Genomic DNA, 22,045 nt, shown 5'->3' on the forward strand with positions numbered 1-22,045 from the left:
AACTGATAGATATCCTTTGTCCAGAAAATATTTTTTTCCATTGCATTACTCTTCTCCATGCAGTGAATCTGAAAAGCTAAACACTTTTATTTTGAAGCTAAATTAAATGATTTTTATTGCTGGAGTGTGAAAGTTAGGTCTTTTTGGCACAAACTTGAAATTAATTTAAAGGGGAAGCCACCCAACCAAAATTATTAACAATAATATTTTCTAAGCAGCCCCATTAGTCTAAATACGGTATTTGGGTTAATATTGCGTTAGTAATTAATATTACATTTGTGGATTATGAGTTATGCAGCAAAATCCAGCCATTTTTATACATCTTAGGGGGCGGCCATTTTGCCACTTGCTGTCGCCTTAAGATGACATCACAGTTTTTCAGAGCTCAGACAACGACCAATCACAGCTCACCTGTTTTCTGAAGCTGAGCTGTGATTGGTTGTTTACCTGAGATCTGAGCAACTGTGATGTCATTTTTAGTCGACAGCAAGTGGCAAAATGGCCGCCTTCTGATATTATAAAAACTTTAGCTGCTTAACTCTATATATATATATATATATATATATATATATATATATATATATATATATATATATATATATATATATATATATATATATATTCAAGAAATGTTTAAGACATTGTCCATACGTTTAAATGTGAATATAGTTATTTTTCTGTTTGTGGCCTGTGAATGACTGGCAGCTGACTAGAATTGTAAGGATAGGGTCAAGTTGTTCTAATGAGAACAAGTTGTACAGAAAATGATAGACTGGTTAACAATAGAAGGAGGCCCCAAGCTTTTTTGTCCCTCACGTTGAAAGCAATTCATGCTCTGGCCACCAGATGTCACTAGTGAGTCTTCCAAACACGGCCGAGCCATCACGTTTGTTTATGAGCACAGTCTAAGCAGAAAAGCAGCACACCCAAAACCACACGCACACGCAGACACGCAGGCGACATGACACCTGCTCTGCCGCCTTCATCTGGTAGTGGCCACAGCATGCACCCTGAAGAATGAGATCATCTTAAGGAGGCGTGGGGGGGAGGCATGCCGGGTGTGTCTCCACTCCTGCAACAGCAGGCCTGACCTGCAGTTCAGCAAGGGCCAAGGACTCAGCACTCCTTGACACAGTGCACTTGTCACTTCCTTATTGGTGGTTATACACTACCGTGTATGGCTTTAGGAGCACTTCTCGGTTTTCCTCTGGTTATTTACATGACTAAACGAGAGAAGTGTGCATAGACCCACATTGAGTATTCCGCAAAAGGGAGAATTCCAAATCCACGTGATAGACAAGGACACATGTGTCGAGGAAAAATAGCCAGTGAGGGTGAAATGACCCTTGCGAGAGAGATTTGAAGTGCCGCCACACTTCTGGAAGATCCAAGTTGCAATTTCATGAACGCCAGCTCCTTACAGAGACTGCAGCAGACAACCTGGAGGCAAGCCAGCCAGGGAAGGAGGGAGCGAGAGAGCCAAAGATACAGTAGATAGAGGACAGAAGAGTGGTAATGAAAAGGGAGAGTGTAAGGACCTGCCACTGGCATTCAAAGTGGCAACCATTAAAGACCATGGAAAGTGAATTCAGAGTTGTATTCGAAATACGTTATACAAGTCTGAAGATAAACATGAACAAAGTTAATTCCCCCACTACCATCTTTAGCGGTTATCCGGCACAGCTGCAACATACATTTAGCTAGCTAGCTATGTCTACACCCCCGTAACAGCATCTTTCCTTTGGATAGTTCGCTGCCGTGGCCGCGCTAGAGTGCCTTGTTGTGGCTGTGAGTCCATAGAGTGAACTTAGAGAAGAGACAGGATTTCTTTTCTTTTTTTTAATCCGATTTAACGGTTAGCATGTAGCTTTGGGCTAGCGTAGAGTCTCTCCTTGTCAGCCGAGACAAAAAATAATAATCATTGAAATTTGGCAGGGGTGTATCAAATTTAGAGGACATATGTTTCAAGGACTGTAAGTGGGTTTATCCCTCTGATCCTTCAAATAAAACAACAAATAGTATCATAAAAAAACCCACAAACAAAACAGGGAGATTCACTTTATGCTATATCCATTTCATCACAACATGATTGAAACAGGCAGGCACCAAATCCTCTTATCCGATTTGAGGCCATTAATCATCTCTGCCTGGTGATGTAATTTTGGAAAACAAGTCATTCCTCAGTAACAGGTAGGCCAGCGTGCCTGATGGGATTGGTGGGTATACAGCAAGCCCGTTGTTGGACTTTGTACGCCTAATACTGTTATTGCACGGCCGTAAAACCACCCGTGCTTACTTGAAGTGCTTTGCTGTGGGCTCATCTACACTGTATAGTATGAGACGTATTTTTTAGCCAGTTAGTGCAGCGAGACAGTTCAGATCCAGCTGAATTGCCCATGCGTCATAAAAAATTCATCCACAAACGATCACACCCATTCCGTCGTGCTTTATCCTCAGTACACACTCATTCAAACATTCACAAACAAGCATTTTGCTTGCATATATCAGTTCAAACATACAGAAACAAGGAAAAACAAACGCACTGAAACGCATGACGTGATTCTCTTTTCAATGACTCTGATGCGCAAACACCTGACATTCTCTCCCATGAAAGGTGATCCAATCCTTTGGCATTGAACCAGCAGGTGCATTACACGGCCTCATTCATTTGTAATGGTGTCTTTCTGTTACACAGGTAAACATTGCCTCACATTTGTCACTTGCCTTGCATGGTCCTCAAATGTGAGGGGGGAAAAAAAAAGATACCTTTTGCACAACATGCTAACTTCCATTGAGCCGAGTGATGTTATGGACTATTAATGAGGATGGAAGAGCGACTTCAGCTTTGCCTTAGCTTAACTGGAGTGAACTTTGAACCCCCTTGGAAGGAAATGAAAGCGGCTACTTCATTACTGTATAGTGTTCTGGGTTGGGCTATGACAGATAAGGGCCCCTAAGATTATGTGTACAGGTTACATATTCACAGAGGTGATAAAAAAAAAAAGAATAAGCATGAAAGGTGTATAAGTTTGTGTTTGAACCCTTTATTTTTATTTTTATAACGTTCTACAACAGGATGCGACACACTTTTTATTCTCCGCCGTGTCATGAAAAAGTCTTTCTTTGCTTATATCACTGAGATTAATTATGTTTTATGGATCAGTAAGTCATGTCTCCTGGGCTCCAATTGGAGCTTTCCAATATTAACCTTTAACCTTAGCTGATTGTACATAGTACTTGGGGAAAGGGCCCACCAAACATTTACACCCACAACATTAATAAAGCATAAGTCAGGGTTGAGGAATCCAGGTCCAGAAAGTAAAAACCCTGAAACAGATTAGCTTTAGCCGCCGATGCTTCTACTCAACAGGTGGAGTCTGGAGACGAGCTCATTTACCAGCACCTGTGACTAAAACCAATCTGTGGCAACGGGTCTTTGCATGGGGTCATTCATTCAAGCATGCTCTAACTTTATCTGGTTCTTGTGACAGAGTTAGGCCTTTATGTCATCACATTTTGCCATTTCATAATCCTCAGTGGAAAAAAAGAACTCTATACGGAAACAAATCCAATGTGCTCAAGATTATGCAGGTTAAAAAAAAATACTGCAGATGGAAGTGGGAACCACTGTGTATGCTCTATGAAGAGATGCCGATTTATTTGAATAAAAGGGGGTTAATAGGTATAAACTGGTTCTCCTGACATCTTCCTTCTCTCAACCTCCTCCGTATCCTCTCCCATTGGAGCAGGCCGGAGACCGGTGGCTGCTGGGAGACAGGAGTGCAGCCAAGCATCAGCAGTCATGCTACCAGATACTCCCTTTGCACTAACTGTATAATTAGATAAATTAATGGACTGTAATTTGATACTGTGTTTGTAAATTGTAACAAAGAGATGAAACGCATGGGGGTCGTGGGTGGGGGGTGAGGGTGGGGATGGGGTGGGGGAGATACAGCTCTAAATAAATATAGTAGAAGCAAAACTGTTAAGGAGTTTCCTTCGGATGACGCCCATGTGTATATACTGTACACACTAGCAAGCCTGCTGTGGATGTATTGTAGACAGGAGTCACAGGATTTCTATGGCTACTGGCTAAGATGCAGCGAAACGCAGAAAATGGGGAGTGACGCATTGCAGGTACAAACAAACCAATCACAGAGCGCCATTTCTTTCAGCTAGGGCGTGTGCCTCATCACAGAGAAGCAGGTGTATACATACGCTATAAACTAGATCTCCGTCAATTCAAGTATAGCATTCCTCTTATCAGAGTCCGAACCCTCACAGAAGACACACGTACGAGTAAAGTAGTATTTTTTAATTCTCACATGTGTTTTTCGCTTCAGAAAAGCCTCAAATGTATGATTCTTGTCATAGAAAAATATGGCAGGGAGCGGAAGGATATTGAAAAGAGGCGGAGTTTCAGATAACGGTTAAAGGCGAGCCCAGTTGCAGTCGGCTACGGTGCGTTCATCATTCAGGCTGGCAGTGTGGCGAGGTTACGCGCTAGCATAGGCGTGCAGAGGATTTTTGTCGTCAACGAGCAGCTCCATCTACGTCGAAATGGTAAGATAGAAGCAACATCACTCGTCGTCGCTTTCGAGTTCCGCGCTGCGACGTAAGGGGATCTAAATGATCACCATCGGGGAGGCGAAACCACCCTTTAACGATGCTTCCCAAATGCCGCAGTGGCTTGCTTGGTGCTAATTATTCGGCACAAATCTGATTCCATAAATTGATCACCTCGGCTGCGTGTGACTGAAAATGTCGTTATCAAATATACCCCGCATCTGTCGTTCATTTACTTACTTTAAACGCTGCGTTAACTGTTGGACCCTTAACTGTATAATACACATCTAAAACTATTATGTAAAAATATCACATTCGTGCTGCCTGCAGGTTGTAACGATTGTTATTCGTTACCGAGTAGCACGTGATAACTATTAGTTAAAATGCACGACGTTTCTGCATGAAGTGTTGAGCATGCTCTCGAGAGACGCCTTAGCTCATCCAGGCTATCGTTACTTTGCCGCCTAATTGCAAGGAACGTTATGAATTGTGTGTGTGTGCGCGCGGCCATGTTCTCGTTTTGAAAAGGCTCCGATTGAAATGGATGTCATGCGGAGGGGGTTTCACGAGGTGGGGGCTCCTCTGCGCTTCCTATTCGGATCACTTGTAATCATTTAATAATCCGACTTTTCTTCCCTACAAACCTTTTGCGCCAATCTTTAGTTGGGCCATTAGCAACGCAAAAGGGTAGTTTGTGATTCATATTTGTAATTTTTGAATTGTCTTTTCTTTCCAGGCTGATCAGCTTACAGAAGAGCAGATTGCTGGTAAGCCATTCCTATTTTACTCTTGAGCTGCTTTCCACACATTCTCCAAAAAAGGCTTGCATTATTGATTCTTGCGTCGATAGGAGGATTTCTATACTTTCCTTTTTAAGACGATCTACTTGTGTTCAGATAAGAATTGAATGAATGAAAGTGTGTTGGCAATGAACGATTCCCCCCCTGGAATATGTAGCGTTACCATCTAATAATATGATGTAATGTGACAGGGCAGTGTGTGCAGTGAGCATGATGTCCTTTGCCCAGGGTGTGTCCTCCATAGAATCAAGACTTCTAGAACCATCGTACTAGGAACTTAAATGGGTTTGTACATTCATGTGGCAATTTACCAGATGTTAATCAGTTTACGTCTGGTTTCAATGGTAATTGATGCTCAAGTTAATTGCGTTCTTTCCGGTGTCGAGTTGTTGTTGTTGATTTCAGGGGCAGCGTTTAGATTTTCATTTGTTTGAAACTGCTTGGAGCTAAGCACTGTGTTCCGTTACCTTGGCAACAGTGGGCTTGCGGAGTTTTCACCTGTAGCAGCCGGACTAAATTGTACTGTTCTTTCTCTGAAGAACAAGTTGGCCCCTTGTGTGTTGATCCTGCAAATGGTTGTCTCGGTTGTTGTATGCCAAACACGGGTCTCGTTGTACTTGAAGTGTCATCGTTCGTCATCCCTCATGGCGCCGTTAAATAACGTAGGTGGTTGTTGGCGCCCGCTACCCGGCCTTCTGTTTGCTGTCGCTGTCTTTGTTGAACTCCAAAGCATCGCCTATGGAGTATCAAAACACTTGAGTTGATATTGGCAACATGAGTGACATCATTCCTCTGCTTGTGGCCTTTTTCTCAGAATTCAAGGAGGCGTTTTCACTTTTTGACAAGGATGGAGATGGCACCATCACCACCAAAGAGCTGGGCACGGTCATGCGCTCTCTTGGGCAGAACCCCACAGAGGCGGAGTTGCAGGACATGATCAATGAGGTGGACGCCGATGGTGAGTGGCTTCGAAATAGTTCTCGCTGTGTGGAAACTTGGAATCCCCGCCTTGACACACTTTGCTTTTCAGGAAACGGTACGATAGATTTCCCCGAATTCCTGACAATGATGGCCAGGAAAATGAAGGATACAGACAGTGAGGAGGAGATCAGAGAAGCTTTCCGCGTCTTCGACAAGGTAAACGACACGTGGCCGACTTGCACGTGAACACAGAGTTAAGATATCGCTGCAACGTTCAGGACGGGAACGGCTACATCAGCGCTGCTGAGCTACGTCACGTGATGACAAACCTCGGAGAGAAGTTAACCGATGAAGAAGTAGACGAGATGATCAGAGAAGCAGACATTGATGGCGACGGTCAGGTCAACTATGAAGGTTGGTATCTGCTGCTGGACGTATAAATGATTTTTCAGAAGCGCCGTTAATCCCGTTTCTTTTGTTTCCCCCTCGACAGAGTTCGTACAAATGATGACGGCGAAGTGAGGGCCTTGTACAGATTTCGTATATAAATAATTTGCCTTTTTTTTTTCTTTGTGTAATTTATCTGTAAAATCTTATTAACCCCCCTGCGTCCCTGCCCCTACTGCTGTCCAAAGGAACTGCATGTAAACTGCATAGGCTCTTGTCCCCATGTCCCTTTTTCTTTTGCTGTCATGGTGTTTGAGTGACGAACGGTCATCCAACCAGATGCCTGCGGAGGCCCTTGGGAGCCGGAGGAGCGACTCCTCTGTATTGTGCTCGGGGCCTTTTCTGGCAAGGCGACATTGGAAACCTGTCAGCTGGTTGTCACTTGGCAACACCGTTGGCATGGAAACAATGTAGAGGAGTTGAAACTCTGCATGGACTATGGACAAAGTATATATGGGAAATCTCTCAGCATTGCACTACTGCAAAAAAATGACACGGGTGTATCTCCTAGGTACTCGTATAAACTTTTTGTATCTGCTGTTCTATATACCAGAAAATGACTAATCTTACCATGCTTTTTAATGTTTCTCATTTTCTTTTCTTTCTTTTTTTTAAGTGGCCTCTGGCCATGCCTCAAATAATCCATTCCAAGTTGTATATTTTTGTTTTCCAATAAAATTTACAATCTACCCGGGTTTGAAAATTGGTCTTGTTTTCCTAATTATCGAATTTTTAAACTACCATTTTTGTATTGAGGGCTGCACGTGCCATTTTAATGACATTATCTTCCCCCCCACTGCTTGAATATACAACGTGTTTGAAACAGGTGTTTCCTGTCAATTCACAAAAGCACTCAAGAGCATCAGCCAATGCCTCTTAAAACGCAAGACGGTTCAGATGAAATTGTTACTCAAAGCAGAGTGGGGTGAAAGGCTTTTATTTTGGCATTGTGCACAACAGTACTTAACATCAGATTAGTCGGGTGCTGTCGCTGACCACAGGCTGTTGTCTGCTCCTGTTGGCGTAGCATGTTAAAGCTACCTGCCACATGTCTTACTCTTCGCAAGGTGCTGGGGATGGGGCTAGCATACATCAGAAATTGGTGTAAATAAAGGTATACCTTGTTTTGATTTTTCTTCTACTTGAGTTTGTTACAGTAGCTTCCAGAGATACTAAGTTTATTTTGACAAAATAAAGCTCTATTGTGAACCACTGCCTCCTGTGGGTTTTGTTTACTTCCTGTATGTTCAAATGTGACCTAATTTTGTGTGGCGTTGCCAAAAAACAAAACTTTTAACCGTACTTAAACTTGCATTGGCTGTAACTGCAATCACAATACAGTGTGTTATTGGGATATAAATTCATCTGAACCAGCTTTTAAGATCAACAGATAACAATATCCAATAATAAACTAAGATTATGTGCTCATATTCTAAATGTATCTGTGAAACATCACTAAAGCGTAAAAAAAAAAGAAGGCATAGTTGCAATTTTTTATGTACACCTGCCTGCAATTGTGTCTTCCCCAGTCAAACTTGCCAACCGTTAAGTGTAAATCGAGCTCTACCAAGTGAGCCAGCTTGTTGAAAAATTGATTGGTAGTGGACTCGCTGCTATAGTAACACTCACAGTTCTAAAAGGTGCTAAGGTGTCACTGGATTTCCGGTCAGCCAGATAGTGAACAGCATTGAAATGAGTACAGTGCAGCTTGGCGCCTCATGGAAAAACAAGATGTCTCTTAAGGTAGGTGACACATGCAAGTGGTGGTAACGGAGCAGATAATGTAAGGTCCTCATTAGTATGTGATTTCAAATAAGCAGTCATGTTTTTTTGCATTTGTTTACAGTTGTCATGGCAGAGTTACCACAGCTGAAACAATGGAGTATATGCCACGGAGGAGGCGGGACTTCCGGGTTTTCACCCATCAACTTTGTACCCGTTTCCGGTTTGCGCCGTGTGGGCTGCGTCCCAGTACTTGCGCTTCCGCCTTTGTGCCCCTCGGTTGCGCGTTCCCGTCGACGGGTGCGAGGCTGCGAGTGTGTAGTGTCTGGCTCCGTGTCCGAAGCATTTCAGATAGCCGAGACGCCCTCCCGCCGATTAGCGGGAGCGCGCGATTGGGGGGCGCAGGGGTGGGGGTGCGAGTGTTGGAACGCGGCCAGCAGTGGCCTGAAACGGCGCTGATGTGTAAAACCCGGAAGTCGTAAGTCCGTGGCATCTACCCAATTGTGTCTTTACCTGACAAACAATGTTGTACCAACAAGTAAACGTAGGTTAAACCAAAGTTAATAATAAGACAATAAAGCAATACCTTGAATCAAATCTTTGTGACAGTATCACTGATTGAGTGAAAACTTTTAGTTTCACTTATTTGTAAAACTGAAATTTTCACATGTTCTGTTTAGGACCCTCGAACCCCAGGTGTGTATTACATCCGGGACTTCATAGAGGAAGCTGACCTGAACCCTGTGAAGAAGACCTACAGCTTTAAAAGCGCTGACCGCACCCGTCAGCCTATGGGGTTGCAACGAGGGGACATGTTGCTACCTGGAGCATATAACCTTCCTGACTCCACCCAGGAAGTGCTGATGCGCCAGGCATCCTCCTCTTTCAAAACCTCTCCACGCCCTGATATTGTCACTCTGGGAATTAGGGACAAGGTTGGGTCCTTTTGAAATAGCCTAATCTGATGAACTGAATGCTCTAAATTGTGTGAACGGTTACTTCTCTATAAAGACCCGGTTCCCATTGTCACAATGAAGAGCCGTTCAAAAGGCTCGATTCGTTGATGTGAAAATACGGTAAATCAAATTTCTGAATGGGGCATCGGGCAACGACTCTAGTGTAGCCCGATATAGCGGAGTAAGAGTAGCGTTACTTCTTCACACATCTACTCAAGTAAAAGTAAAAAGTATTATGTGGTAAAACCACTCTTAGAAGTAACTTTTTTTTCAAAAAGTTACTCATGTAAATGTAACGGAGTAAATGTAACTCATTACTACCCACCGCTGCTTATTACACACTGTACAAAATGCGGCGAAATCAGCTAAACACACAAACAAAAATAAGCTTTTGGTATCATGATTACTATTGTAACATTGCCATAGGCATTTACTCTACTTCGTTTCCATTTTGTAGGACATTAACACTTCACCATGCGATTACAATGTGACAGTGAAACCGGTGGAGAAGATGCCCTGCAAGTAAGCATTTCACATCATTTCGGTACAACCTTCAATCTGTTTTTTCTTCTTCTTCTTTTTTAATTTTATTTATTTTCTGTTTATTTTTAATTTTTATTTTTTTAGAGAGCTCAGTATTGTTCATTCAGTAATTTTACCGATTCGACATGTCATCATCATTGCTCTCTCTCTTTTCTTATTTATTTTTTATTTATTTATTTTGTATGTGCGTGAGTATGTGCGTGTGCGTGTGTGTGTGCATGTGTGTGAGTGCGTACTCATTAGTTCACCTAAAACCTATTAAAAATCCCATACCGTTCACCTAAACCGAATACTTCAGAATCCAGCTCGAGTCATAAGGTTGTCAGGAGACCCGAGGAAGGATCAAAGAAAAGAAAGGAAAGTGAAATCAGTTTTTTTTTTCTAACTTCTCCTTCCTTCTCTCATTTCCTTCTCAAAGGGCAATCCCCACTGTGTTCTTGACTTTTTTGTCCTGCGCTTTTCTTGGTGTTTTTTTTTTTTTGACAGCCCCATCTTTCATTGTCTTCTCCGCAGGCTTGCTATGTTTCGGTCAAGTGTGCAAAGGATCACCTTCCCACCCGTAAGTATCTGATCTCCAAGACTCCTTATTCAAACCAGTCAGCCTTTCCAGCCCCCACAAAAAGCCTTTGTTGCAAACCATTTTCAATCGGTTTTGGTTACAAAGTCGTGCTCTGCCGTAATGTGTATCTGGTGTATGTCGCGCATGAGCGGCGGGATATGACAACCCCCAAGAGCCAAAGAAAACCGATTCCCCCATTTGAAGGTGCGAGAGGGTCAGCTTAGGCTCATATTGCACAGCGTTGCGGCCTTAACCCGTGTCTCCATGCTGGTAGCTGATGGATATTTGAGACCCGTTGGCAGCTGCCGAGTGTTGACACAGAAGGAAAGGCGCAAAGAAATCCCGAGGGTGTTATTACTGCAGAGTTGTGAGCAGTTTTCTACTGTTAGTGGTGTCACGGTGACTTCCGAGACATGTTAATTGTCAAAGGTTAAAGCCCATTACACAAATCCTGCAGCAAATTTACTCGGGGCACAAATGTGAAAATACAGTAGAGCAGTGGAAAAATACAAATACGGTATTGTAGAATAGAGCAATTTTTGACCAGGGAGAGAAAGAGACTTGGCAACATCCACAAAGTGGGACTGAATGTCTTCCTGTCGATGGTCAGCAGTGACTGGACGATGTTCTTTACCAATAGTGTTAACACGCCAACGCTCGTGTCTCTGCACTTTTCGACTCCTCGATCCCCGCGACGTTTTGTGCGATATGCGTCAGATTGCCACTTGTGCCATCTGTAACCGCCTCGTTATGCATTTTGGATCCGTCCGGCAAAAATGTAATAGTTAAGAATAGGAAAATATGAATGGAAATATGGTTGAGTTGAAATGTTATGTAAACCTTTTTATTCACGTTTCGTTACATTTGTTTTACATATGTATCAAAAACAGACTAATAAGCAAAACTTCTTTTTTTTTTGTGTGTGCCTTAGAAGGAAGGTCCTGCTCCGGGCGTGTACAATCTTTCAAGCAAACCTGCAAATGGTATCACTTCCTGTTTCAAATCCAAATTGCCGCGGCTTCACAGTGTAAACTCAGTAAGTCAATATTTATACTTATTTACTCACAGTTACTGGCAACTTCCTGAATATGCTGTATGGTTGTTTTATTTGAAGATGTGGTCCACGGAAATACAAAGTTTTAAATAGATTAGATAACTGAGTAGTAGTAGCAGCACTATATAACAGAATGCTCACGTCCAAGAATATGGATACTAGCAATTAACCATGCACAGTATATTGAATTTCCTCATATTGTGACTGTGACAATGTTATTTATTATAGTTAACATAAAAGTGGAAGTCAACCTTAAACATTACTTGACAATAATATGTTATATGTGACTTTACTAGTCTAAACATGACATTCTGATTAATATTACATTTACGGAGTTAGAGTTACGAAGCAAAATACAGCCATTTTTATCCATCTCAGGGGGCGGCCATTTTGCCACTTGCTGTCGACTGAAAATACAACCTAGACCTACCTAATAAAATTAGCTACTAACGATAATTATGAAATTATGAAAAAAGTAAAATGTGCATTTTGGCGATGGAAACAAAACAAACGACTTCCGTTCAGTCCGTCGAAACCGACATTCGCACCTGGAACTCCCCATTGTCCCAAGGTTCCGTCACTACAATGTCATTTCGCGGCGCATATTCGCGAAAGAAGAGCGGTTGGAAACAAAATTTGTATAAAAATTTTGAAGCATTTGGATGGAAACCTGACTTATAGTCACCGCATGGCGCACGTCCCCCCAAAAAAATGTAATGCAAAAGTACCCACTCTGGACCGAGCGAGGCCATTCCGGTGTGGAACCGGTACAATGGACAAGTGGCTTAACTGTTCATTTAGTTGGGAGGCCTTAGAAGAAAAAAAAACTACAATATTTGAATTTAGAGTAAATTACAGTGGAAGTCATAATTTGAGGAAATAAGATATGCAATGGATGTTTTCTTAACTCATTCACTACCATTGACGGATATAGACGTCAAAATTCCATTTGAACTATTTCTATTAGTTTTCCACTTTTTCCACTTTTGTTAATAAAAAAAAATATTGTACATTTAGAACAGATATAAAATTTGTGATTAATTATTGAAGTCATGTGATTAATTACAATGAAAAATTGTATCCACCTGACGTGATAAAAAAAAAAGAGGAACGATTATAAAAAAATTGGGGTGTCAGGCGATTAAAATGTTAATTGTAATTAATCACAAATTTTATATCTATGTACAATAAAAAAGGTTTTCACACTCTTGTTAGAATATAATAGAATAGTTCAAATACATTTTTGACGTCTATAGCCGCCAATGGCAGTGAATGAGTTAATGATGAGACATTGGTATAAAATGTATCATTGCTTGTGTGGGCGTTGCTGTTATCCAATCCAGGGGACACCAGGGCCAGGCACATACGAACCCCACTGGAAGTCAGGTGACCACCTGAGCATGGTGGATCCGCCATTCAGCCTCCTCTTCCGAGACACTCCTTAAACTTCCCCCCCATGCCAGTATGCTGTCCTCACCCAGTAATAAATGTTAACCAAAACCTATCAAACCTGAAGTCTTTTAATGCTTGGACTAATGTTTATCTCCATGGATTTTCTGATCTGCCAAGAGCATAATAAGCTGCCTTTGTTGCTGAAATCACTTTAGCGACGGCAGCCAGGAAAGCAGAATGATCTTATCTTGCGACAAAGGGTACTTTATTCCACTTAACTACATGTTCCCGGTGTTGCTCTCACCCTTCACGTCTTCCATACGCTGCTCGCGCTGCTCTCTCTTCCTCGCCGTTTGTTGGCAGTCAGGCAGCTATGCCTTCCTACTATCTCTGCCCTGCGATGCACTCAGGAGGAGGAATGCTGCTCAGCCATGCGTCACATGCACATAGCTTAGCGTGGCATGCTGCTCCCTCAGATAACACATTCAGTATTATGAGCCAAGGCAGTGGCACACAATAAAACAGCTATTCTTATCGCTGGCTACTCTGCATACTCTCCTTTCTTTCGGCAAACTCAATGCGGGCCGATGGCGTGGGGAAATAAAGAATGCGGCGATGGTGGGAGGTAAAAAGCAACAGGGAGGAATAACCGTGTCGATATGAAGAACATGTACTTTTTTTAAATTCATTGATCTGGGACTACATGCTTTTAGCATGCTCAGATAGCTTACCGGGACGCTATATAATGTACTTTAAATTTCACCACATTTCATTGCTAGTCAATCTGTAACCTACAATCAATCTTGTTATCAATTAGTCAGTCCTGTTATCAATTACATGTGGATGTCAATGAGAACGCAACGTGGAATTTGGAAGGAAATAAGAAGGAATTTAACAGTTACATTAATTTTTTTATGTGTTTAGCGTTTGAATCGCTATGACAATTGTGTGATTAACTCTTTTGCTCCCAAAAACGTATTAAAAAACGTTCTATTTTAATTATTGCCATGGTCCCAAAAACGTATATATAAATTTTTTTTACTGTTTTTTTTTCTTTTTCTTTTTTTTTGTATGCTAGAGCATACAGAAGGCTTTGATGCAGCCTCTAACCTGAAGAGAGCACATAAAGCAATGGTAGTTATTACAAAAAACGGCCCGCAGGTGGCAGTAGAGTATAAGAGATCAACCAGGGCCATGTTGCAAAAAGTGTTTTAAACAGATTTGTGAATAATGATGAAACTTAGCTATATTCTAATGCTAAATGCTGCAAAATTGAAACAGATAGAAACATACTTTCTATCGGGATGCGGTCCCTCTAATGTGGCTAGCATTTACTTTAGCGTTCAATTAATCCATCCATATGATTCATTAGCTCTCATGGCAGGATGTTTACAATAACCCAACATTCCATTTTTAGTATGTAATTTTCTTGTGTTAGCTTACATGAAAAACAGGCTATAAGTACCACATTCGGCGATTACATTCACAGGAACTAAGAATAGAGAGTTGTGTGATGTTCTTCTGTGTTGGTGTGAATTTCTATCCATTCATCCATAAAAATATTTGTGACATCAAAGGTTACTAATGTTGGATGAGAGGAATTGTTTTACAAAGTAAAAAGCGTACTACTACTACGATATCAAATTAATTTCCCAAAAGGTTTTCCATACATTAGTGTCAACTAGTGCACTGCTTTGCCTAGTTAGCTAGTTAAACTTCCTTAGCTTGTTAGCTAGACTAGCTTACTGCCCATACAGTGTAGCCTACTAGTATGTTCTTTAATCATCATAATAAGACAAACGACGTTGGGAGTTTAAGGCGGAATCATGACTGCTACGAGAGGACTTAGCATGAGGTGCGGCACATTAGCACATCCATGTGTCTACGCTGGCATTTGAATCCCGACCACCGTGTTTCACACTTGTGAACGCGTAAGAGGAAGACTGAAATGAGGACGGGCCATGCGTATCATTGCGCTTGTGAACCATGAGCAGCCATTCATTCTCCCCGTGAAGGCCGAGCCCTCGGTAATCTGCCTCTCGCAACCTTTGGAGCCCTTCCTGCCTTCTTATCTCAGTCATCTCTACAGTCCATTGCTGATCTCTGACATATGCTTCATAGTGACGACTTTACACCCTCCATCTTTTGTAGGAGCGGCCACCCACCTGCTTCTTCACTGTCAATCAAGCTCGCTTCTTATTCATAGACACACATCGTGTACTGTACTTGAAAGCTCACGCATATTTGGGATTAATATGATGAAACAAAGTGTTGTTTTCAATTTAATTGGCTGGCAATCAGTCTAAGGTGTATTGCATACGGTATAGGAACTGATGACTGACAAGACGCGCACAACGCACTCCACTGCATTAGCGGCTCGAGAACAAAATGTTCCGCGCACAATGCACCACGCATATTTTTAACAGTGCTTCTATTTCAAGTGATTTAAGTGTGACCTAAGATGTGAGCTGCACTGGCACTGTGGAATTACAGTATATCATTCAAAGGTCACGAGTTGAGGATCTGCTCTAACAATGTTGTATTTCTGAGCAGAGCGTACATTCGTTTGCATATAATAATAGATGGAGGTGGCAAAAGTAGTCACATTCTGTACATAAATATGAGTTGACTAATATCTATCTATCTATCTATCTATCTATCTATCTATCTATCTATCTATCTATCTATCTATCTATCTATCTATCTATCTATCTATCTATCTATCTATCTATCTATCTATCTATCTAGCTAGCTAGCAAACTATCCATCTATCTATCTATCCATCTATCCATCTATCCATCCATCCATCCATCCATCCATCCATCCATCCATCCATCCATCCATCCATCCATCCATCCATCCATCCATCCATCCATCCATCCATCCATCCATCTCACAACCCCAATTTATCACACGTAACCTGTGTGGATCTGGCCGAGAGCCAGTTAGCTAGCTAGCATGAGTAGCTAATGCAACAGTTATCATCATTCAGTGCTCACTCCTGTCAAACAGCACAAAAAAGACAATTTCTTCACCTTCAAAAAGTCTTGGGTATGTTTTAGTCATCTGCACCGGGAGACACCGTCCTCTCAATTTGGGAACAGTGGAGGCTTTATAAATGTTTCCTGCAAGTCAAATCTAGCTGTTACCAGTTTGCATCATGTATTAATGAAGGCGTGTCTTGAATAGGCTTATATATTTTGGTAACAATGTGCTTTCCCTTGTGCGGTAGAGTTTGTTCAGTTATTTTTGTGATAGCCTATTACAGTCATTTAGAAGTGGAAATTACACAAAAATTCAAGACAAATTCCCTTCCCTCTTCCATCCAGGGTGAGGATGAGTCAGCTGACGACTGGGTTGGACAGAACAGCAACAAATGACAAGTTTAATCAGCCTACGTCTGTGACTTTTACCAAACAAAGGGGTTCATTGTTTCGGTGGCGTTATTGTGGAACCAGGATAATCAAGTGGGAATAATGAGGTGACTGATGGAAGACGTCTGAAGAACTTTTTGACTGTTGCATCAACAATAATGAACAGTTTCACGCTGCCATTAAATAGGTTTACCCCGGTTGGCACATTAAATAAAGCATATGTTTCAAAGTGTGTTTTCTTTTTATAGCAATAGCTCTGCAATGACTGAATTGACTGAAAATTGAGCCGCCATTGAACATAAACACCAATGACTCCAAATCTTTGGACAAAACAAATGGCTTAGGGATTCCTTTTTGGCTACCCACATATGCACTGCCGTGCTATCCATAAGGGTTAGCGAAAGATCCACATAGACACAACAGTGACCTGAATACCAGATCACATACATGCCACAATGCGGCCCTGACTTTTATTGCAGTCGATTGTTATTTAATCCAGTGTGGCTACTGACGTTCACAAGTGTTGAGTTACTTCATATACTATATACTGTACATGATGTGAAGTGTCCTTTCCAAAAAAAGGATGATCTATGTTGAGCATATTTTAAAACATAGCTAAACTGGGCACCATCTATGAAGCTAAACAAATTGAATTTTAAATCATTGCAGTTAATTTTTATGTAACAGAATAAAGTTTTTATTTTAGTTTTGACTTTTTACGTCCTTGACCAGGGGTACACAAATGGGGCCTTATTAAAACAAATAGTTTACTGCTTTATAAAAAAAAAAAAAAATACATTAAATTCAAATTTAACACAATTGAGTTAGCATGTTGGTGTCACCCTTGACAACTGTTCAACTCTTCAAAAAAAATAAAATAATTGCCCACCGCTGCGCTAAACAAATGACCCAGAAGGAAAATACGTTAAACAAGACCGTCCCAAGTAATGAGCCCTGAGGTATCCCATAATTAAGATGAGCTAATTGGAAAGACAAGCATACTTCACATTTACGTTTGCCTGAAACAAATTCAATATAATGGTGCACTGATGAAGGACTATTCCCCTTCGTGTAAATAGGAATGGATGGACTGCTATTTACGTAGCACATTTTTAGCTTTAGTGCCCAAAGCGCTTTACATAGACTCAAATTCGACACTCCCGGTAGCTTGTTTACCTGCTGGTTGAGTAGAAGCACCTGTGGCTAAAGTCAAAACTGTGGCCTTCTGGACCTGGATTCTCCACCTCTGATAATAATGTAAATAGGGGTGTCACAGTCTCAGATAAGTGGTGCATAACCAATAGAAACAAGGATTTAAAAAAAGGAACTAGCCCCACATTACACAAATCATAGGAGGGAGACATGTTGTGTTATCAAGTCAAGGCAAATCAGGTCCTGTTACGTCACGCTCGTTCCAGTCATAGCGACCAGTCTACTCGCGTCCCGTCCAGTCATGGTTGTCTGCTTACCTTTCTCCCTATGGTTAGCAGTTTCCCTGCATTTGGGTCCACCATCCCTCATCCACTCATCGTGACTCTTTTATATATAGCTCATCTGAGATGGACTGTGCTGTGGTCTGATGAGTCCACATTTCAAATTGTTTTTGGAAAATCATGGACGTTGAGTCCGCTGGACATCAAGAGTGTAAATTTTCATTGCCAGACACAATTACTGCTGAAAGGAACATACAGGTTTCGGAGCAATATACGCTGCCATCAATGTCTTTTTCACGGACTAATTCCCACAATCTGGACGTGTTACAACAGTGCGCCTTTGTAGTAAAAGAGTGAGATTAGATGATCAGATATCCCCTGATCATTGAACTCCTGGTCCATAAATTCTGTACTTCTGTGTGTGCTTTTTGCCCGTTGTCATTCTGAGCGGCTTAACAGTGGGCTGCTTCCGCCATTAATCTGTCTCCTTTTATACAAAGGGCTGTCAAGAAAATGTGCGTGCGCATACCCACTATAATACGCGCACGCTCTCTGTGTCACCGCGCGTGTGCCTGCGTGTCCATGTCCGTGCATGCGTGCACACAACTTGTAATATTTCACTCCTTTGCCCACAGGGATCGACCATTCATCTCCCAAAGCCACAGTGTGGGTGTCACACAGTGCTAATGAGAGGAAGGCTGGAAACAAGGGAGAGCTGGCTGGCGAGCAATGAAGGAAAAAGTAAAAATAGATTATTATTTTTTTGCAGACAGCAGGAAAAGAAGTGATGGTGATCGATAAAGGTTGCGTCATCGGGAGTATTGATAACTGAGGGTTTTTTCTTGCTGGGAGAGTGTGGGTGGTTATGTTTTTTTTTTTTTTTTAAGGTCATAATCAAAGAGGAGTACTGACGAGGCTACAGGGAAGATAACAGTTTTAGGAAACTGCTGTTTTCTCAGAACAAAGACAGGTAACTCGATTGCTGCATCGTACCCGGCACGCGAACAGCAGGCAAACAAATGAAACAACACACTCATCACATTCTTGCTGTTTGTATGTGAGCATGCGAGTGTGTCGGTAAGAACACCAGATATCGCTCCGCTTTCCCCAGTAACTCAAACAAGGGGGGGGGGGGGGGGGCTGCTAGGCAACCAAGCCACATCACATCAGGCTAGCCTGGAGAGAGAGGGAGAGAGGGAGGTGGGGGGGACGTTCAGAGGCAGAAAAGTGTGCTGGCAGTGTTACATAAGCCAGTAGGCAAGTCCCAGTGTTCACATTAATGCGGTTAGACACTCGGAGGGGAAGTGATGCCCATTAGTCACAACTGACAAGGCAGGTGAAGACGCAGCATCCGGCAGTGATTTTAAAAGCTGTTATTATTTATAATGGGTCGGATTAAGACGGGATGTGAAGCCCTCTCACCCCTCAAAAAAAAAAAGAAGAAAAAAAGAGAGAGAGTCTAAAGCAAATATTACTTACCATTTACTGCATCTCCACAATTGGTGACCCAAACGTGATTAATAATGACAGATCTCAACGTTGGGCAACTCGAACCAAAACTGTATTTGACGAAAACTGTACATACGCTTTAATGACATGTTGATAACCGAATGGGCCAGCTGAAAAATGTATGAGGGTGAATTTGTGCGCAGATCAATCAACATAATCATCAAAGCTAAAATAAAGATGAAGCTGAGCTGCTGTCGCGCTAGCCAACCTATACAAAATTGATATCTACTGTATGTACAATAAGTACACAACAGCACGTAGTGCATGTATGAGCTCAAATAGCGAAGTCCTAGAATTATATATATAATATATTCCCTGCCCATTTTTTGGGGTAAATTAATTTGAAATTCAAACCAATTGCAAGCAAAACCTTCTTCATGTACATTTACTGTAAAGTCAAATCAATATTAAGGGATAATTTTGAACGGATAAACTAGGGGTGTCAGGCGATACATTTTTTTTTAGTCGTAATTAAACGCATGACTTCAATAGTTAACTCAAAATTAATTGCAAATTTTATATCTGTTCTAAATGTCAAATAAAATGTACAGTAAAATATTTTTTATATTCACAAGAGTATGAAAAATAGTCTTCATACTCTTGTTAACATTTAAGAGGATTTTTTTTTACACTAATATGGGTGCATCTTTTAGTCATTGATACAGTAATTTAAAAAAAAAATCATAACATTGAGTTAAAATTGCTGTATATTGATTTTTGTTGGTCATTCTTCTGCCACTAGATGGCATAATTGCATTTGTAAGACGGTGACAGCTCAGTGCGTTTTTCTTTTCATATTAAGAGCTAGTAACTTGTGAAATTTTGCACATTTTAAAAATGGTAAAATACAACCGTCTCAACAAATATATGCGTTATTATTACATTTATTACTGCTAAATTTTGACATGGTCGTGTCTGCTGCTATGTGACTAAAATTCCCCCAGTACAGGCTTTCCAAGTAAGGGGCAGTCACATGTTAAAAAAATGAGTTGTGTTAAAGGAATTTTAAATTAGTGTCCAGTGTCCAATCTGGTTGACTCAAACCTACACTCCAGTCCAGGCTCCTCATAGCTCCCTGGGGATGATGGTGAAAGGTCGGATGGGACAGGAAGCTTCCAGCTCCAGAGCAGTGAGAAAGCAGTCGGGGGCCTGAGTGGATCCCAGAGACTGCAGCGCCTCTCCTAGTCCACTCCACGCTTTGTGGGACGCACTGTGGACCTGTACAGCATCGCGCAGGACCTTCTCCCCGAGGTTTGCGCGTCCTGTCTTTACCAGCAGCCGACCCTGCACAAATAATTGGAAAGAATGATATTGCATAGTATGAGGACCAAAACTGCCAAAATTTAAAATAAATATAAATGGAAATCAAAATAATAATAATTATATTATTATATTAATTATTTTATATATATATATATATATATATATATATATATATATATATATATATATATATATATATATATATATATATATATATATATATAGTGATTATGTCATATTGGCTATGTGTTTTGTATCTCCCAACACAGAGGTTGTTGGTTCGATTCCCGGCCCTTCACGAATATAAAAAAAATTATTCGAAAATGAAATCCCCAAAAATAAATATAAATGGAATAAAAACTACTATATATAAATAAAATGAGATAAAAAAAATTTGATTGATAAATAAATGTCAAAATACATACAAAAATATATAAATAAAATTTAATATCAATCAATCAATAAAAGCGCTCTGCTCTCACATGTATTTATTTATTTTTATGTTGCAGACGCTCTGTCAGGTCGAAATGTTATTCAAATGACGGGGCGGACCTAAGCGCGTCTTGGGTTGGGCTCCGCTGTTGCAAACTGCCTAGACAGAGCGTGTGCAACATGAAATAAATAAATGTGAGAGCAGAGCGTTTTTTATTTATTGATTGATATTTAATTATGTTTATATATTTATTTTTGTATTTATTTCAACATTCTTTTTATATTTTTATTTTTGTAACACGTTAAAGGGCAGCGATGATGTCATATATCGCAGCCAGACAGACGAATTGTTATGCAGCCTCCCCGCTCACAAGCTTCAGATTAATTGGGATGAAATTCACGTAGCTGTCTCGGAGCTCTGATGAAACTTTCAATGAGAGCGTGCACACCCACTGTGTCTACCTTCAGTTGCTCTTCTTTTCCTTGCTGCTGCTGAGAGGAAAAACTGTTGTTTGCAGTTTTACTTCAGCCGATTGCAACGATCTGACGCAGGTTTGTGTCTTGTTAAAGTGCAAATGAAGTGAAGTGAGCCAAGCTGAGTGTTAGCTTTAGCAAGCTAGTCGTCTTTCAATTCCTCTTTCATATTATATTTGGAAATGCTGCATAATTGAGCAGATTTCCTTTCCTGGGGAGAATAAAAACAAGGCAAAATTCTACAAACAGACATCCCTAGTAGCATTTTGTCATGAAATAAATTATTGAAGAAATTAGCTTGTATTTGTTGGATGGAATCTGATAAGAACAGAGCAACACGAACATGCAGATTCAAGCATAGCCTGTAGATATGTATTAAGTAATTCCTAATTACTATAAATGAGCTTAAAATGCTAAATTTGTGCCCCGAGCAGGTGTCTAACTTTCTGTATTGTTACACTTTACATACATAGACATAGATAAAAATCCATCCGGTTTGACAGAATGCATTCAGCTACTGAGATACAAACTTTGAAACAGTGCAATGAAAAAGTATTTGCTCCTATCTACATTTATCACACAGAAATGTTTCCGGCCATC

General features: G+C 41.0%; 3 protein-coding genes across 10 annotated transcripts in view; 2 read left to right on the forward strand and 1 right to left on the reverse strand.

Annotated features, from left to right (window-relative positions):
• Positions 1–4,408: 4,408 nt before the first annotated feature.
• Positions 4,409–7,423, forward strand: calm2a (calmodulin 2a (phosphorylase kinase, delta)). Its single transcript, XM_086092857.1, has 6 exons — positions 4,409–4,563; positions 5,303–5,333; positions 6,181–6,324; positions 6,397–6,503; positions 6,566–6,701; positions 6,781–7,423. Exons 1-6 carry the CDS (start codon positions 4,561–4,563, stop codon positions 6,807–6,809), a joined length of 450 nt encoding a protein of 149 aa, XP_085948983.1. The 5' UTR covers positions 4,409–4,560; the 3' UTR covers positions 6,810–7,423.
• A 1,275-nt stretch (positions 7,424–8,698) lies between these two features.
• stpg4 (sperm-tail PG-rich repeat containing 4) lies at positions 8,699–20,596 on the forward strand. 6 transcript variants are annotated; one of them, XM_086092597.1, is made up of 8 exons: positions 8,699–9,000; positions 9,137–9,391; positions 9,870–9,934; positions 10,469–10,514; positions 11,446–11,550; positions 18,403–18,508; positions 18,655–18,737; positions 20,332–20,596. In XM_086092597.1, the coding sequence occupies exons 1-7, from the start codon at positions 8,980–8,982 to the stop codon at positions 18,696–18,698; spliced, it is 642 nt and encodes a 213-aa protein (XP_085948723.1). In that variant the 5' UTR covers positions 8,699–8,979; the 3' UTR covers positions 18,699–18,737; positions 20,332–20,596. The 6 variants fall into 6 exon arrangements, with proteins under 6 accessions (XP_085948723.1, XP_085948724.1, XP_085948728.1 ...); XM_086092598.1 differs by having other exon boundaries at positions 11,449–11,550; XM_086092602.1 differs by having other exon boundaries at positions 8,699–8,934.
• Positions 20,145–22,045, reverse strand: part of ttc7a (tetratricopeptide repeat domain 7A) — a 44,317-nt gene continuing 42,416 nt past the window's right edge. For all 3 annotated transcript variants that reach the window (XM_086092595.1, XM_086092593.1, XM_086092594.1), the window contains exon 21: positions 20,145–20,560. In XM_086092595.1, coding sequence (XP_085948721.1) covers positions 20,342–20,560 — 219 coding nt within the window. In that variant the 3' untranslated portion in view covers positions 20,145–20,341. The remainder of the gene's footprint in view (positions 20,561–22,045) is intronic.

This window comes from Leptonotus elevatus, chromosome 13 (genome assembly GCF_054856555.1).
Source record: "Leptonotus elevatus isolate MCC_2025b chromosome 13, RoL_Lele_1.0, whole genome shotgun sequence".
NCBI classification, from domain to species: Eukaryota; Metazoa; Chordata; class Actinopteri; order Syngnathiformes; family Syngnathidae; genus Leptonotus; species Leptonotus elevatus.